This window comes from Sciurus vulgaris (assembly GCF_902686455.1).
Source record: "Sciurus vulgaris genome assembly, chromosome: 6".
Classification (NCBI taxonomy): domain Eukaryota; kingdom Metazoa; phylum Chordata; class Mammalia; order Rodentia; family Sciuridae; genus Sciurus; species Sciurus vulgaris.
Genome location: NC_136466.1, coordinates 163,606,668 through 163,625,175, shown reverse-complemented (window position 1 = coordinate 163,625,175; position 18,508 = coordinate 163,606,668). Strand labels below are relative to the sequence as shown.

The following is an 18,508-nucleotide window of genomic DNA, read 5'->3' as shown; positions in this document are numbered from 1 at the left end:
GATGACTGAATTCCTCAGACAGAACTTCTACTCTCTAGAGATGCTAAAGCTAGACAAAGCAAGTTCTTGGAAAAAACTCTGGCCTGCACATCCAACTCAGCCTGACCAGTGTTTGATTCTGACAGACAGCCATCCCAGGTTCAAGACTGAGATCTCGGGACTTAACACCATCACCCCCCAACATACCGAGGGCCCTCTGCAGGGTCACCCAGCAGAGTCCACAGCATCTCCACCCTTCTGGTGGTGGGCTGGAGGCATCCAATCCCCATTCCCTCGCCAGCACCACCTAGTCCATGAGATGATTCTGTAGCTCCACATCCACATGCATGCACATTTGCAGCTCTTCTCATCACCCCAACAAAATCGTGTTGGCCCACCCCATAATCACCTCTTGCTTAGGTCATTGCAACTGCTTCCAACTTTTATCCTTGATTTTGCTGTTGACAGTCAAATCTACTCTTAATGCAGCAGCCAGAGTAAGCCAGTTACAAACTGTGTGAGACTGTGTCACTCTCTACCCAATCATCAGTGGCTCCCATGGGTGTAGCAGAGCCAGCCTCCTTAAGTCCTCAGCAAGACTTTGCAGGCCTTCCGGATCTGGCTTTCCAGCCCCATCCCGAGGCCATCTTCCTGAACTCATAGCACTATCACGTCTTCACCCCATGCCCCACCCCCATGTCTTTTGCAAACACATCAGACAAACTGCCATTTATGAGCCTTTTAACTTATTTTTCCTTTGGTTTAGATATCCATAGGGCCAGCTCACTCACCTCCTCGGGACAGACTCAAAAGTTACCTTCACATTAGAGCCATCCTATAAGACCACACATCCTTGGCCACACAATCATGAGTATCTATTCGGGTGATATTTTCCCCAAGGCTAGAGATTTCAGTTGATACTGTATCTCCAGGGTCTACTTCAATGGTAGTACATAAAAGACACATGATAAAAATTATGACATAAATGAACCATTAGGGAAAGTCACTGTCTGTCATGTATTCACACTTCCTAGTTACCAGTGACAGATCTCCCAAATCACAATCCTATAAACCCCAAATTTGTTTTTCAATCTCAACATAATTGGGCTCTTTCAATTAGCAAATTGGGTGGCTCTGCGCTTGATACTGCCTGAAATGTTCTCAAGCACACAGAATGGGGTGAAGGCATGCAGTCTGAAGGTTCCAAAGTTCCTGATATCATAAATACCTCAGTACATTACCCAGGCTTCTCCTGTCCAACATACGTTCTTATGCAAACTAAGTGCTTACCCATGTTATGGGAAAATTTTCAACTAAAAAACAACCAGCAGCAATTCGCATAAAAAAAAAAAAAAAAAACTTTAAACACTTTAAAGTATATGTTAAATAAATAAATGCAAACATTTAAAGTGCCCATTGTAGCTCTAAAATTAAGACTCTTCAATGGCATATTGGATTTTTTTTTTTTTTCTCACCAGGTAGCAAAAATGAGATATGGCCAGAAAATTTGAGGAACAGATGGAAATGTGGAGAGAAGTGAAGGCACATAGGAATGTGCTGGTCAACTGGAATTCTCTTTCTGGCCAAAAAAAAAAAAAAAAAAAAAAGCTTCCTTGCCCATAACCAATCTACCACACACACACACTGGCATGTGCAAAGACATACACTTGAATACTCACAGACATACACAAATACACACATACGTGTGTATATCCACATTAAACCTTTTGAGACACCCATTGCAGACAATAAAGCACAAGCTATTTTCACAATGCATACCTTCCAACCCCTCTTTCAAGTCAATGATATAAGGAGCTTGGCTCTATGCTACGCCTTTCCCACTCCCTCACCCTCTCCTCCAGACTCAATATAATCAGCCATGTAGCCACACTCCCTATTTTCACTCAGATGATAGAGTGGAATATGCAAAAATCTACCACACGTAACCAAAGGGCAGAAAACAGGAAAGCTGAGACTCCTATTTCTTTCACCAGGTAAGTGCAGGAAATGAAATGGTCTTCATAAGTCTCCTGGACTCCCCAAGCTTCTCTTCCCCTCTCTGGTGGCTGCGATGGCTGACAGGGTGTCATCTCTTACAGTTGTCCCACCTTCGCTCTGCTTGATAAGACCTAGCAAATTATTTTATAAACTTACATAAACAAAGTTTTGGCACCTGTTTTCTAGGTCCTTCTTCCAACCAGAATGCTAGTCCTGAGTCTCTACAAACAGAAATTTTGGTACTGGCACTGGATTGGCATTAATGATTGTTTTCCTCCAAAATTCTATTCTATGGGGACAGGCTGTGAGTGAGAGGGATTATTTTCAGTTCAGTAAACATACCTAGCATAATTTGGGGGCAGCAAATACCAGGAGGCATCCTGTTAAGTCAGGCCAGTCCACACTGGCAATTACTGTGCTGAATTAAAGAAGCCTTTGGCCACCTGCCTTGTGCCTGCAACAAGTTCCTTTTTTATCCTATTTATCTTCACAGTCATCTATTTGTGTCAAGAAAAGAAACATACGAGCACAGCATCTGTTACTCGAGTGACACAATTACCAAATACTTCTATAAGGAAAAAAATCGGCAATAAATCCAGGTTACTTGTCAGGTGTTTTAGGAGACAAAGCATGGGTCTTTCTTTCAATCACAGAGGCTGTTCAGGCTGAGCATATGGTGCTAACAGCAGAGATGCACCCGCTCAGGCTGGTCTGATGGGCATAACCACCACAGAAATGTCACCTCTGTGAATTGGCAGAGAAGAGCAGGCTTCTTTTCTCCAACCCAGATCCCCACCCTTCCTAGAAAAGGCAGGTAGTAAATTCAAGGTACTTCACTGTTGGTTACTTTTATGCTACTACTGAAACCTATGTAAGTTACTCCGGGAAAATCCCTTACTTTCTCCAACAACTAGATGTAGAGAACTAAAGGCATTTCTATTAATATCGTGATTGTTTCTTGCTTTGCTTTTTTTCTGGATAAAATCAACAGGTCTATGTGACTCATTTTTAAAATTGCCTTATTTTTATGCTTGAGTCTTCCAGCCCGGGAGAAGGAAGAGAGAAGTGAGAGACAGATGCTAGAGACTGAGAGACCACGTTCCTTCCAAAGTTAGAAGTGACCCATGGGCACGCCGCGGGTGGGACCACGAGGGGCTCATCCTAGGATTGTCAATATCCGGTAAAGAGCGAAAACCGGCCCGACACGTCACGCCCACTTGACTGCCACTCAAGCCCGGTTGCCTGTCCCAAGCCTGCACGTTCCCCCACCAGAGCGCCCAGGTGAGCCGCCAGGTGACCGTGCGCCCTTTACCTGCCAGGCTGCCCGGCCTCTGGAGGGTGGCGGTGGCATACAGCTCCTGCGAGTGCTTGCTGTACTGCTCGGACGCGTGAACCAGGCGCTTGGTGGGCGACAGGGTGGCGTAGGTGCCGATGGTGGAGCTCAGCTGGTGGATGGGCGAGGAGGAGATGGTGGACTGCACGGTGGGGGGCGAGGTCACGCGGATCGGGGACAGGCCGGCCGAGGACACGACGATGTTGATGGGCGAGCTGGTGCTGTAGGACTTGGCCAGGCGGCTGGGCGACTGCTTGGGCGAGGAGCCGCGCGGCGCGGCGTAGGCGGCGCCCTCGGGGGCCGAGCCTCCGCGCTGCAGCTTGGTGGGCGAGCCGCCCTGCGGCGCGGCCAGCGGGGAGCCCCCGCGCGGCGGCGCGGGCAGCGTGGAGCTCGAGTAGTAGAGCGCGGCGGCGGCGGCGGGCGGCGCGTCCGGCAGGTGGAAGGCGCTGCCCAGGCTGGGCGCGAACGGCTCCCGCGGCGGCGGCGGCGGCGGCGCGGGCTCGGGCCCCGCCAGGTGGCCCGCGCGGCTCGTGGTGCCCTGTGCCGGGAGAGGAGAGACACGACTTAGCCAGAGAGGCCAAGGCCGGCCGGCGGGCTGCGCCTGCACCGAGGCGCGAACTCACGCCCCCGAGCTTCCCGGGCAGGTTTCCTTCCCGGCAGACACCGACCCGCCAAGGCCTCTGACGGAGGATGGAGTCTGGCCTGATCTGCTTGCACGTCGGGGTGCCCGCAAGAGGCATGGCATGAGCCACATAACGATTTCGGAAAGGCCACTCAACAGGGCAATCGTGATCGCCCCGAGTGCACTCCCGACTCTTACTTTTACTGGAGAATTCAGGCATTAAATATCCCCCCTGCCCCCATCTTATGATACACTTTCAACCTCCCAAACTGGCAAGGTGCATACTTATCTGGACGACATCAAGAATAAACACACTTAGAACTGATTGTGCTGCTACTGGTGAATGGATTCTTCTTTTTTAAGACAAGAAAAGTCAAACGAGGGGCGAAAATATACAACCAGAGAAATAGGCTTGGTTTTTCAGTATTCAAAAAAGGAAAAAAAAAAAAAAAAATTCTAGACAAGTCAGAGCAATCGCACATGAAAAGCCCCAAAAAAGCCTCCCTTTTCTAGATTTTAACACTGAGCTCCGAATCTTTCACATCTAGCTCCTTTCAAGAGCCCCCCTGCAGCTGTGTCTTCCAACTGAAAGCCAGTTGCCTCTCATTTATTTACAACACCACAAAATACAACAGGGGCTGGGGTGGAGCTGGAAAGACAGTTGGAGGGGAAAGCACTTTCCTTGAATCTGGTCCAGAGACAAATTTGCATTCGAATGAAAACACTGCATTGTCAACTACTTCTGGGCAGGAGGTCTCCCATCTTCCAGGCTTTCCCCAGGGGAGCAGAAAGCTTTTGGAGAGCCGGGTGGTGTGAAAAGGGGGTAGGATTTTACAAAGAGTGAGAGGGAAGCTGTGAAGGAAGGTTTGCAATGAGAAGTGTGGGTTGGGTGGGGAGGAGAGAGCTGCAGGAAGGGGAAGAGAGGAGGAGCTACTGTCCATTCCAAGTTTCACTGATGCCTCTCCACCTTTTGGGGATACAACCTGCAAGTGGTGGGCTCAGCACTTTCTTTCCTACCATGCACAGCTTTCCAAATGGAACCTGGGATAGCAGGTTCGTGTGAAGATTGAGGAGTTAATTGAGCAACATCAAAATCCTCTATGAAGACCACGGTGGTGTGAGAGATGAACCCCTTGTTGAAAGACATTCTCTACAAGATGTGTGTGCACGTATGCATGTATTTATTTATATAGGATTATTAAGTATTTTTTCATCAATGCATTATAAATCTCAATCCATACAACTGTTTTGAGCTGAACAGTAAGTGAAAATAAAATGTAAGCTCCATGATTTTGTTCAGTGAAGTGCCTCCAGCATCCAGAACAGGGCCTGATTCATGGCAGAGAATTTGGGAATATTTGAGAAGTGAATGAAGGAGTGGTTATAAGGCTGTTCCCAGGTCTTTTGCATCCAGGGATTTTATGTATAGAGGATGGTGGGCAAGCTGTGCAGAACTCCTGTGCTCCCCCTAACCCCAGGGAAAGGGTCCAGCATTATCTGGAGATGCTCAGAGCTTCTCTCCCAGAAGAATCTCTGAGCATAAAACACACAGACTGGGCTTCTAAACCCTGGCTGCATATTATGAATGCCAGGGGAGTTTATAAAAGAAAAAAATATATACCTATGACTTGCCCGGCCATTCAACTCAGAGTCTCTGAAGGTGCCACCCGAGCATCACACTTTTTAGAAGCTCTACAGGTGATTCCAAGTATAAACTAGTTCTCCCCAAACAGTGGTTTTCAAAAGGAGGTACCTAATCCACAGCAGCCTCGCCACACTTTGAACTGGGCAAAAACTCAGGGGAGGAGTCAGGGATTTGTGCTTTAACAGGCTCTCCAGGTGATGACTGTCTGTGATCACCAAAGTTTGAAACCACTGAGAAGAGATTCTAATTCAGAGGGTCTGGAGTGGGCCCGAGGGTCTGCACTTCTGACAATATGCCACAGAAGGCAGATGTCGCTGCTCAACAGTTCCAGTGAGGTACAAAGCTTTTCCTTCTAACGCTCTACTGGGGTTCCCTATTGAGGGGGCCTCAGCAACATTCAGGCATGCAGAATCTAGCTGGTAAGTGATGGAAAAGCCTCCCAAGGGAATCTCTGAAAGACCTTTCTATGGGAGTAACAGAGAACACAAAGGGACCAAAGAGAGGTCCCTGCTAATAACAAAGCAAACACTCTTTGCGGTATCTTGGATATATAACATTAATAATCACCTTACACTGCAGTAATGATGATATTACTAAATAGCACAATTATTAACAAAATAAACACTAAAAATAATGTAAATTAAAATATTACTAAGTCAGCCTTTATTATGATATTTAAATATTAGAATATCTTGTGTTTCAGGAATACCTGGAATACTTTTACATGAAATTTTATTTTTCTTTTAATCTGTTGAAATTTCTAATCTCAGAGTCTTAAAACTCTGCTGATTATTGTCTCCAAAGTTTCCTTAAATCACTTGCAGATTTGAGAAGTGGCAAACTAGATCCAGGTATTTTGACAAGTGATGGAGGCCAATTCAAAAAACTTTTAGGTATTGTATGATCTTGGTGAAATTCTCCCAATAATTTTTTTTACATTATAAAAACAATAAAATATTATGTATCTTTAAGATAGTAAGTGATAGTGTTCAAATTGCACTAAAACACAACTCTAAGAAAACCTCCTGAATTTGTCTAAAAAGCCACCATCAATCAAAGAGCTTTCCCAGGATGTCAGCCACAAGGGGAGATATCTGCACAGCCACAAGTTCTGATAGTCCTGAAGCAGGACTGGAGATATTCCACATCTCTATGTTCCAATATGGCAGCAGCTGGAGACAGGCCTACTGGTACCTGAAATGCGGCTGTCAACCGAGGAACTGAATTTTAGTGTGCACTTAATTTTAGTTAACTCACATCTACACAGCCAGGTGTGACTAGTAGCCACTTCATCAGACAGCACAACTGTTAGACAGTTGTGCACAGTTGACAATAAATAATCCAGGGGTGCTACACTCCATTTCAATGGCTCATGGAGGAATATGTGCCTTAGAGTTGTTCTTTGGCTAAACAGAGAAATTTGTTCTATAGCATCTTAACCCACTAATCTTTGGGGAGCCAGTTTCCACTTCTGTGCTTCAGTTGTCTCTCATTCTGTAATTTCACTTAGTAACTCAGCCAGATAGGGATACACAGACAGCACTTCAGAGCTGCTGCACAGTCCATGGGATAGCTTATTACAATCTGCTATAAGGATCAGAAATACTAAAATAAACTTGTGACTTGTAGAATTTTATCCACTTTACTGTCATAGAGGTTCATTTCTCTCTCAAAGGTGTGCTAATACAGTAAAAATATAAATCTAATTTTAAAGTTAGAATTCAGGTAAAATTTCACTTTTTTTATTACTTTGAACTCTTCTCACTAGCAATTTTGGAAATGTATGTGTTCAAAGCAATACGAATTGAAATCAATTTGTTAGTTTTGATGAAGCCCTTAAAAGAAAAATCATAAATAAAGTAAGTTTTAGAAGTACATGGAGCAGACTGGCCCCAAGACTGTCTTTGGTCCTATCGTATGTTCCACTGGCAGGGACAATTCCACTAGGTAGCTTCATTCTCAGCTCTTCGGATTTGTTTCAGACCAAAGATTACTTTGTCTTCCCCATCCTGTCAAAAGGGGAGGGGGTTCACCTCTGTGAAATTGACAAGGAAGCAGAACACTCAGAGACAAGCCACCCTGTCAAGCCAAAGCTCTGATTTAATAGCTTCTCACAGGCTGAGTTTGGAGCACATTCAATGTAACTGAATTTTAGTGTGCACTTAATTTTAATTAACTTACATCTATACAGCCGGTGTGAATAGTGACCACCTCATTGGACAGCACAACTGTTTCTGCTTTTGCTTGCCATTGTGGGAAATTTATGAAGAAAACTAGTAAACATTCACTCATCAAAGCTCTCAGTTAACTATTTCACCTGTATACATGTAACTTTCAGGAGGGGTCAGATTTAGGAGATTCGATTGTTGTGATTTTTGAATTCTGTTTGCCTGTGTGTATGTGTTACCTAGTGGTACACTGCAGCCTCTTGTGCCACTGTGGAATGAATTTATACGTATTTTTATCAAACTGTTGAAGGGAAAGACGTATTTTCAAAATATAATAGAAAAAATTGAAATGGGAAGTTAGGCAATACACTCACATTCCCAATAGCCATTAACCAATAGTGCTCAAGTTTCATGCTCCACTCACTCAGTCACTCAATAAGCCACGGAGGAGAGCAGACTTCACCCACACAGGAAAGAGGGGAGTGTTTGAAGAGCTCTCTGCGCTTCTCTTCTGTGCAGTATGTTGTTTTGATCTTATTTTGGAGCCCGATCATTGTTGGGTTTTTGTTTGTACAGCATACTTTCTTGCTTACAAATATGGCACTGTTCTTTTGGGTAAGAACAAGTCCCTGAGAATACGGTGCCCTTGGAACAGAAAGTTGTATTGGCCTCAATAACTAAAGAGTTGCTTGCTGATCTTCACGCTGTGTCTTCTACAAAGGGAGCAGGGATGGCAGAGGGGTCATAAGGGGAAAATTCTCAGAACCTGGAAACTTATTTAATCCTCATTCTTTGGAGATCTGGCAGGGCAAACAAAACAGAAAAAGAAAAGAAAAGAAAAAACTCAATGCTTGCTGCCAGTTAACAAAAAACTTGACAGACAGCCATCTCTAAGGAATCCTGACTTCCAGTCACAAGGAAGCCATGTCGGGAGCAGAAGCACATTTACAAAGCAGGTCCATGGTTGACGAGCAGTTCTGGTAAAGATGCATTTAGACCTTCCAAGTTTCCTGAAATAGTCAGCAAGGCCCTAACTCTGGGACAACAGGGAGGCTTGCCTAGAATGCTGGGCAGCCAGGCCAACAATGTCAAGAATGGTTAACCGGAGTCCCTGGATGGGCTTCCCAAAGCCGAGCTTGGTGACCTTGGATGGGCAGTCTGTTCCCTCATGTACTGTATTCATCCCTTCTCACTTTCCTTGGTCACAACAGGCTGGCAATCTTGTCACTAATGATGTTCTCCTTTGAGGATGGCACCACCATTGCCCACAGGCAAGCACAGGTCAAGAGGGGAAGAGCTGTGGGCACATCTCAAAGGAAGGGAGAGCCTCCAGGGCCAGGGCCTAGGTACAGCTGAGCACACGCGTGGCCCCTATCGGGTGAGGAAGGGGTTGGGTTGGGGTTTGAGGGAACTGTTTCAATGTTGAAGGCTTACGTGGCCACAAGGCTCAAGTGGTGGAGAGAAAGTAACCATGGTGACTGAAGGGCTCTCTTGCCCTATTTTAAGGAGGCCGGAGTAAGTTCTGAGTACAGAAAGACAGAGCACTAGCATGACATCTTCAAGGAAATACATTTCTAACTGATAACGATCTGATATCCAGTTCTGTGCTGCTAACTGAAGTTCTTGAGAAAGCCTTTCACTTTCCTAGGGTACATCTGTCTAGAACTTTAGGGTTACACACAGAAATGGACAAGGCCATCGACTCTCACGACTTTGAAATGCAGCTCCAAATGGAAGCATCTTATTTAGGTTTGACATAAAATTTTCTATTAGAATGAAACCGCATCCCCAAGTAAGTAAGTCTCCTGATCACTGCCTGGGATTGATTTCATAAACCTGCTTCAGCACAACTACTATTGCTCACATGACTTGGTAAGTTCTCTTCGCAACAATCTTCAGAAGGAATTTCACCCTTTATTTCCAAAGGAAAAAACTCCCAGTGTTGTGAGGAAGGTTCAATTTTGGAAATAGTCAAATGAAATCATCAAGTGCTTATCTAATACTTCTCCTGAGCATCCTGGTTTGGGTAAAAAACCAGTATGTAACACAAGGAAAAGAGGCAGCATCTATGGGTGGTTCCCACGTCATTCCTGAACCGTCACGCTAAGATCAGTAGGTAAGAAGGGCTGGGCTTACCTGCTGGCCATCCCGCTGACACTGGAAGGCAGTGTCCAGAGCAAATTAAACTTAGTTAATTGAAAGACTAAGGCACTAGAAGGGAATTCCTTTCCTCAGATGGAAACACCCCAGGTAAAAGGACCCATAAGAGCAACTAGAACTCTGTGATGATAACGGAGATCACCCTCTGCCTTAGAGAAGATGAGAGAGGCGGAGGCAGGTCTTGCAGATCACACCGTTTCTGGCCCTGCAGCTGGGAGGTGGCAAGGCATTCATTTTCCCAAGTCCTTTGAGCTCTAGTACAAACATGGTGGTATAGATTTTTGCAATTTGGATACTGACTTTTCCTTTCTTTTAAACTCCCTTTAATAAAAGTTAAGGTAATCATCAATAAGTGCTCAGAACAGTATTTCTATGGCCATTTTCCTAATCTCTTGGTAGAAAGAAAATACAAACGTTGACAGAAGGATTGAGTACAACTTAATCCTAAAGAATACATAAGGAAGTATTTCTTAATGGAAACGCTTTCTAAAACCTACCTGAGCATGGGTAATAATTCGCTATATAAAACTTTTATTTCCGCAAGAGGCTCACTTAGTATAATTTTAATAATCCAAATATTTGCTCAGAAGAGGAAATGCTATAATAAAACACAAACACACCGTCCCTGCAATAAGAATGTTTCAATTGTTGAAGCCAGATTAAATACACTGAAAAGAGAAAATCGAGGGATGTTTTAAAGTGAAGCAAGGCATAGGGATTTATAATAGGTAATCATCTTAAAAACAGCTTTAAAAAATATCCTGCCAATTTCCCAAAAACATGCCAAGGAAAATATGTAAAACGACATGATTTCCGCTCTAAATGCTGCATGATGTAGGCCCTCTATACTAAAAATACCTCTCTAAGTTTGTTTTCCAAGTTGGCTGGTGATTTTTCTCCTGAAAGTATTACCTAAGGACAACTGCTTTCATCATTAAGCAAACTGGAGTGACCTTATGGCAGTGGCCTCTGCAACCCCTTCCAAACCGTGACCAACGCAATAGGGGTTTTTTGGCCACTCACTCCTCCTCTGCACCAAGTGGGACTCCACAGTCTACCTTGTGACCATTCACATGGCTTCCCCGCCCCTTGTCCACCTCCACCTGAGAGGCGCGTGCACCAAAAACAAGTTCCAGTGTTCCCGCGGCAAATGCATCGCCTCTGGTAGAAGGAAGCAGATGGTGTATTTGTGATTATGATACAGTATAAGTGAGGACTTTTAAGAGATAAAAGTCAGTGGCGGCAGCATTAAATGGATAGGCCACATCAAAAAGAAATGGCTATTTTGCTTCTCAAAAAGCTTATTGCTTTTCCAGAATATCCACTATTGCATAGGTTTATTTCAGAGAACTATCACACAATTCTCCATTTCCTGCAGCTCCCAGGCCGTTTTCTTGGGATTACAATTGTGTGCATACTTCAGTGCTGCTGGCGGACATGCAAATGGTTTAACTGTCTTGAGGCTCCTGTACTACTTTTCCAGTGTTCTGCCTACAGTTGTAGACTCTCCTATTTCTCGTGGCTTTTGTTTCTTTGAGGGATGAACTGCTTGGTGAGACTGTTTAATGCAGACATGGGGAAAACCCACCTTTTTAGGGTGGCTCCTCTATGACAGAAGTTATATATTCCTAATTTCATACAGTCCATAGGAAATGTTACAGGAGGAGAAACAGCAAAACCTACAGGATAGCCAACCTCTTAATCCTCTGACCTGCTCCTGAACAAGCCTGGCTGTATAATTATGAAATCTGACTGATGCTGGAGGAACCTGATGGGGAGCTGGTGAACTTGGGAAAAGTTACTGGGGATATGGAGAGTACTTTTGCTTGGTTTTAGCTTTTGCATTGGGAAGAAATGACTTCACCACAACCTACTGTCGCATATGATACGTGATAAGACAGAGCAAAGTTTTTTTAAAGTATGAGGCGGGTCACATTGTTCCTCCACTCAAGTCTCCTCACTTTGAGATGAAGACAAGCCCTCACCATCATCAACTCTGTCTCCCATCACCTTGCAAATGCCCACACCCTGTTCTAGCTTTTGGGTTGTTCTGTCAACATGTCAGACTGTGCACAAAGGGGCCATTGCCTTGGCTGTCCCCCAGAGTCCTATGCCTTTGCCCAAACATCTTCTCTGTGAGGTCCCCTTTTATGTCATACCCCACCTTGTCCTTTAAATCTCGCTTACCCTATTCTGTGTCTATTTCCTTCCTGAAGAAACTATCACCTTCTGACACACTGTGCAATTTGCCGATCCACTCTGTTCATTATCTCAGTCCCCATCCCTGCTACTAGAGTGTGTGTTCTCTGAGCACAGGGATCGTGTCTATATCTTTGCTACTCCATACCTACCGTATGGCCTCCTGGACCCACAATAAATGTATGCTCCAAAGAATAATCAGATATACAAATATAACTGGAAGAGCCTCTTTATTTTGACTGAGGCTCCTCAAAGGAGCCCCCACAAAGGCAAAGGCCCTCTTGGAGGAAGAAGCTAGGGATGGAGTGATCATGTGCATAGCCAGTGGGAGCCTGCAGCTGGGCTGAGGAGAAAGGCTGGTCTGGGGAAAGAAAGCTGTGAATCTGTTCATGCCATTTCCTGGACAGGGCTGTGGGCAGGGCTGGACATCGCTGTCCTCCCACCCAGCTTTAAGAACTCCTCCGAGAGTCTGAGAATCACTTCAGTTGGGAGTAATACAAGATAACTAGTAGTTCATGGCAATTGTTGTGACTTGTAGTTTTACCCTGGGGTTGACACAGTGGGCACTACAGATGACATATGCACCACCAGGGTCGATCAGAGAACTTGGTGATGGCCGCTTAGTAAACATTCATTATATTGGATAAACTAGAACTTTTAAAAAAGTAAAACTAGAATCTTGAACATTTATGATACTCCTTTGAAACTGCATTCAGATATGATTTGTGAGCCAGATAGAAAACCATTTGCTTTACTTTAGAAATACATATTTTTTAAACAACAACAATAAAATATGAAATGCCTCTGTGTTGATTGACGGTTGACCTCACCCACTAGGCTGGGCATCTGCTTGTATTCATTTGAATTTTACCAGCCTTTGCAGCACTTGACAACTACAGGGCTTTCTCAAAATGAACCCAGCCTTGAAGGAGAGACTTAAACACCATTCACGATATTGGAAAGAAAGTCTTGACAGGCTTAGCAAAACCACTCCATGGTCAGAACAATGCAGGCAGCACTGGAGGGGGATATAGCCTCCCTTCTTCAAGGGCACAACTCTGAACGTGGAGTGAAAGTTCCATCTTACTGTTTCAACATTTCTCTGACATTACCTTCTAGATACAGGTCCTGTTGGGGACTCAATTCAAAATGCCTTTCACACTGCTGTGCACAACTAGCGTGGATCATGGTACCATCACCACCTGGAGCTACAGAAATAATTCAGATTTTTTTAACAACATTCTCTGCTCTACTTGTCAAGTACATTTTGACTCCTGGTTTGAATATTGAGACTTGTTCAAACTACTTATCTGCCACGTAGGAGAGTACACCAGTACTCTCTGTCTCAAACTTAAGTTCTCTCTCTGAACATTCACATTTATTGACACCCTCGAACTACAACTGATAACTTCAAATATATACTTTTGATATCTTTACAGCTTAGTAACACTATCTGATACCCTAAAGCAGACTTTTCATGTGAGGTGGAAAGACAGTCCTCTGTCTCAGTAGAGACACTGTCTTTCACTGTCTTTTATCCACTTTCCTATAGCTCAGCATCACAAGAAGGTAAAAGTTATAAAGCCACTCATGGATGAGGGTGTTGCCTGGAGAAGGCAGTCCTATTTCTAATATGATTGCTGAGACAATCATTTAATAATTGTAGTGCAATGACAGTTTTCAACATATGTTTCAATAATGTTGATGCCACCTTACTGAGCAGGTGATGGTTCCTGCACTAGGTTGTTCTAATTTCTCTTGCCTCTTGCCTCTCTGCAGACATTTCTTGTGGCCACGTGGCCTTCTAGGGGCTACTGGTTCCAGGATGAAACTGGCCTCAAGTAGCTTTCTGTTTCACTGGGAGTACTTCCGGAGGAATGACAAGAAGAAACGTATGACAGAGCTCTAGGCTTGGGCCTTACAGGGGCTGGTGATGGCAGCAGTAAGGCAGAGGCAGAGGCGAAGCCTAAGAAATGAAACTAAGCATGCTAACAAGGTGACTGGGAGGGCCTGCAGTCCAGAAACAAAAGTGCACAGATTAAAAGAGCATTATGCCACTGAAAACAAGTTTAAAATTGCAATATATAAGACCGCCCTCTGATACAGTAACTCTGGTGAATGGATCAAACATACCTTGCACCACAAAATCAACAAAACCAAAATATTAGCTCTGTATATACATTACAACATATACATCTTTCTGGAAATCATTTCCAGATTAGTATTGACTCCCCCCTCCCCTTTTTTTGAACCAAACGTTGGTTTTGAAGGCAGCTAATGAATTTATGCAAAGCGTAAGAAGAGGCACATACCTTAAAGAAAAAAATTAAGGGAACATTTCAAAATCATGCTCAACAAAGTGTAACTATTTCTAACTCATTAAATTATCTACAGAATAGGTCTATATACTTGATTACACATTTACACCATGTTCCTTGATATTACTAACCACAAAGAATAATTGCATTCTTGTGCTTTTAGGAGGAAAAAAAAAATGCTCAGGGTTTTTTTCCAGGAGCACTCACAAATTTAGAGTGTATATTATACATATATCACGTATAGACATGGATACAGCAACTCAAAATCCATTTGCATATTCATGCAGCTAAATATATGCAGCGTGCAAGAGCAACTCACAGATATTCCCAAAGAAGACGCATTGAATCGTCAGTGTTACTTTACAATTGCACTTTTACTACTCCTTTCCTTCATTCACAGCACCAAGGGGATCTTCTGTTAAGTTATGGGATGTCGGAAAGGCAAGCTGGGTCACCGCGTCCCTTGCACACGCCATCTCCACCTGTTCCCTAGGAGCCCACCCACACAATAGAGCAAAGGGCACATACCTGACTGAAGCTCTGGCCCCCAGCTCGGGCTTGAGTGCTGCGGGCTGGGAGCTGCGAAGGGGCTGTGTCACTCAGGGCCAGAGTCTGGTTGCTATGGTAGCTGGCCGGATACTGGAAAGACCCTTCAGGTTTGGAATTGAGCTGAAGTGCACTCTGGGAGAGCAGGCTGGGCCCTGCATTGAAAGTCATTTAGAGCAGTCAGTGACAGTCTCAGTGAAGCAGAAATGACATGTATTATTTATTGAGAGTAGCCTAGAATTATCACATGCACATGATTCCAGCCATCTATGCTTTGAATTCTGAGAACTAAAATGACCATATAATTCGACTTCAGCTCTCAAATGAGATTTTTTTTTTTTTTTTTTTTTTTTTGGCGGTTTAAAAGTTCTCAAAGGAGTAGATTTTTCAAATGATCTCATCCTGACCTACATAGAGACACTTCTTATTGGAGAAATTAGTTAATCAAGTAGTTATTTTTGGATCATACAATATCAGAAACATATGAAATAATGTAAAAGACTAGCTTTTGGTACATATTAATTGTGTTAATATAATTACATCTTCCAGATAATGATCAGGATGCTAAAACACTTGAAACCTTCCAATCAGTAACAAATTCTATTGTATAAATAGTGATGTAATACCTCAGTGCCAGAAGGGTAGACAGTGTTTAAAATATTAATAGCTCTTCATACAATGTAGAATTCACCCTGATCTCACACAATCTCTGATGACTAGTTATCTTTGCTATCACAGCAACGCTCAGTAGGAGAACAAAGAGGAGATACAGTGTTAAAATTGGTGCCGCTAACATGGTTGATAATATAAGGGATGAATAAATGAGAATCAGGTCCTGGCCTCATAATTTAATTACCAGTTCATATGAAATGGTGTGTTATTTTTTTATGCTCTGTTTAGATAGGATCCCTGTAAGGTTTGCCCATTTTCTTTTCAGGCAAATTTTCAAAAATCTAATTTAATACTTAATTTGGGGGCTAAGAAGAGCATAAGGGAGCAGAAACGTACTTGCTAGCTTCCAGTGTGTGTGTGAGAGGGAGCCGAGGCGAGGGGAGTGTGTGGGGCCACCCTAGATTTCTCATGTTTCTTGGTAACATGGTACAAAGGTGCGTTTTTGACGAATGGTGATAACATACACATCAACTCTGCTGTACCCATTAAACCTCCCTTGGTCCCCTCCTTTGTCTGTTTTAGACAACAGCATCATTTCTAATAAATGTGAGCATTTTCCAGTTATTCCTTTAGGAATGGATCAAGGTTTCAGACTTCAGGTGACAGCCTAGATTTGACCTAAAAATGATGGGTCTGGCATAAAAGCAACGAGTCCTTCTTGTCATGGCACTGGTTCGTGTGAACTTTGCCATTTAAGACCTTCCCTTTCCTTTTGATTCCCTGGTGGTGATTCTCTGGTGAAACTTCTAAACAACATGTAGATCCTTTTGTTGTTGTTAAATCACTAGATATGGAATAATAAGGCGATTTACTTATACAGAAAAGACTTGGTACTTTGGAAGCAATATAGTTTCTGGGGAAAAAATGTCCAACGAGGAAATAAAAATGTTCCCATCCATCCCTAACTTCCTCATGAAGAGCATAACAAAAGTACAGCTATAATTCTTTTTCTTTTAACATAAAGTATAGAGTCCCAAGAAAACAGCAGATACCAGGTGGTTAAGTTTCCAACAGTCTGCAACAAGGTCATTTAATGCACATTGAAGGTGTTACAGGCCTAATCGCCAGACATGGAAGTCTCCGTGGAGAGATGTGTTCAGTTTCCTTCTGGACACCAGGGACATGTCTCCGTCACTGCAATGGAAACTGCCCAGCTCAGCTGCAAGGGGTGTTCTCTAAAGGTCTGCTGAGATAGGGGAGAGCTTTTGGAAGGCAAGGGAGGGGACACTGTTAGGGATTGTGGCACATGAAGACTACCCAGAGAAGAGGAGGAAGTCGGCACTGGCAGGGTGGTGATGGCTTTGGCCCCGGGTGCCACCCTCAGGCCTGCTGCAGGTCACATCCTAATGGAGGAGAGGGAGCTACAGTGAAGAGCAAAGTCCCCTACAGGTTAATGGTCACCACTGTACCTGATAATGGGCAGCTTCCCACTGTGGCTTACATGGGCTATTTCTTTCAGGACAGTCCACAGGGGATGTAATGGCCTGCATTGGCCATGCCATAGTCCCCAAGATAATGCATCTCAAAGACAATGAAAGTTACAGCAGACGCACAGCGCACACAGACTTTGCAAATGTTGATAGAATTAAGTAAAATACAATCTTTAATTCCATGTATTTTAACAGAGTCTATAAAGGAAAATAGTTGCATGGCCTAATTATTTGCCTTTCAATGAGATTGTGAATTTGTTCTGATGAACTTTCTTGAGTATATAGTTAGCAAGCAAAATAATTTTGTATATTCTGAATAGATTCAAACAGTTATCTCCAGAAACCTACAAATGAGGCTTGCCAGGAGTTTTAGATGATAATTCAAAGTCCCTTTTCAAAAAAAAAATTTCAATTAAAATATGATTAATTTGCTTCTAAAAATCTGTCATGGAATAATCAAATCTGCTCATCTTTTATAGAATCGGTTGTGTATTTGATCAATATTCAATGAAAACAAACCAAGAGTCTCTGTCTCATTATTTTGTTCAACCATCTCAAGTGCTGAAATCTAGATGTGCTCTGACAGAGGTAATTGCCACAATGAACAATATATCATCATTTTACAACTCCGACATCACCTGGCAAGGACAGGACAGCAGGGACAATAGCCCAGCCATTGATGTGTTTGAGAATGATATTTTCCCATTGCTCACTATGTTCTGAGTCAACACTATTTATTCATTCCCGTTTTGGAAAGCATAGATGTATGAAAAAGGTTAAAATTATAGGACAGTTCTTAATTACTTTATAATGGGAGTAAAATTTGCATATATCTAACTCTCAATTAGTTTTATTAACATTACTGTGCATTGAGGTAGAACATACAAATTTGCCAAAGATTTCCAAAGCTTTTATAGTTTCAGACTTTTTTTTTTTTTTTCTTTCTTCAGACCTTTTGAGTTTCCTTCAGTTCTTGCTTGGGCGAGAAGTAAACTGGGCTATCAGAACCGGAGATGGGCAATATGGAAGATGTGGTAGGGAAGGGGGAGAGGCTGCGTGCTAAGAGTCCCCCTAGGGAAGTGCCATCTTGTTCTTGCTGCAATCGGTTGCTCCCAAAGAAACGTGAACTGTGACCTGCAGTAAGTCACGATGCCCCTCTAGGTGGCAGAAAGCAGAAGCCATGTTCTGATATGTACATCTTCAGCACATTGACCTGATGGGTTGCAGAGACTTTGCTGACCTTCCTGGGTCTTCCCCATCACTGGAGAGTCCTTGCACCTGAGCCCAGTGACCTGTTCAAAAGGACTGACCTTTGTAGACCAGGGAGAGAAGGTGATGCCATTTACTGACAAAGCGATAATGCTCAGGACACTCCCCTGTCCTAGGTCTGATCTAAACTCATTATTCCCAACTGGACAGAGGGGAAAGATTCCAAGGA

The 18,508-nt window shown here is 43.5% G+C and overlaps 1 protein-coding gene across 6 annotated transcripts in view; it reads right to left on the bottom strand.

Moving 5' to 3' along the window:
- CTNND2 (catenin delta 2) overlaps positions 1-18,508 on the bottom strand; it is a 904,448-nt gene that overhangs the window by 417,601 nt on the left and 468,339 nt on the right. For all 6 annotated transcript variants that reach the window (XM_079145292.1, XM_079145294.1, XM_079145293.1 and 3 more), the window contains 2 exons: positions 14,951-15,123; positions 3,290-3,848 (listed from right to left, as the gene is read on the bottom strand). In XM_079145292.1, coding sequence (XP_079001418.1) covers positions 3,290-3,848; positions 14,951-15,123 — 732 coding nt within the window. The remainder of the gene's footprint in view (positions 1-3,289; positions 3,849-14,950; positions 15,124-18,508) is intronic.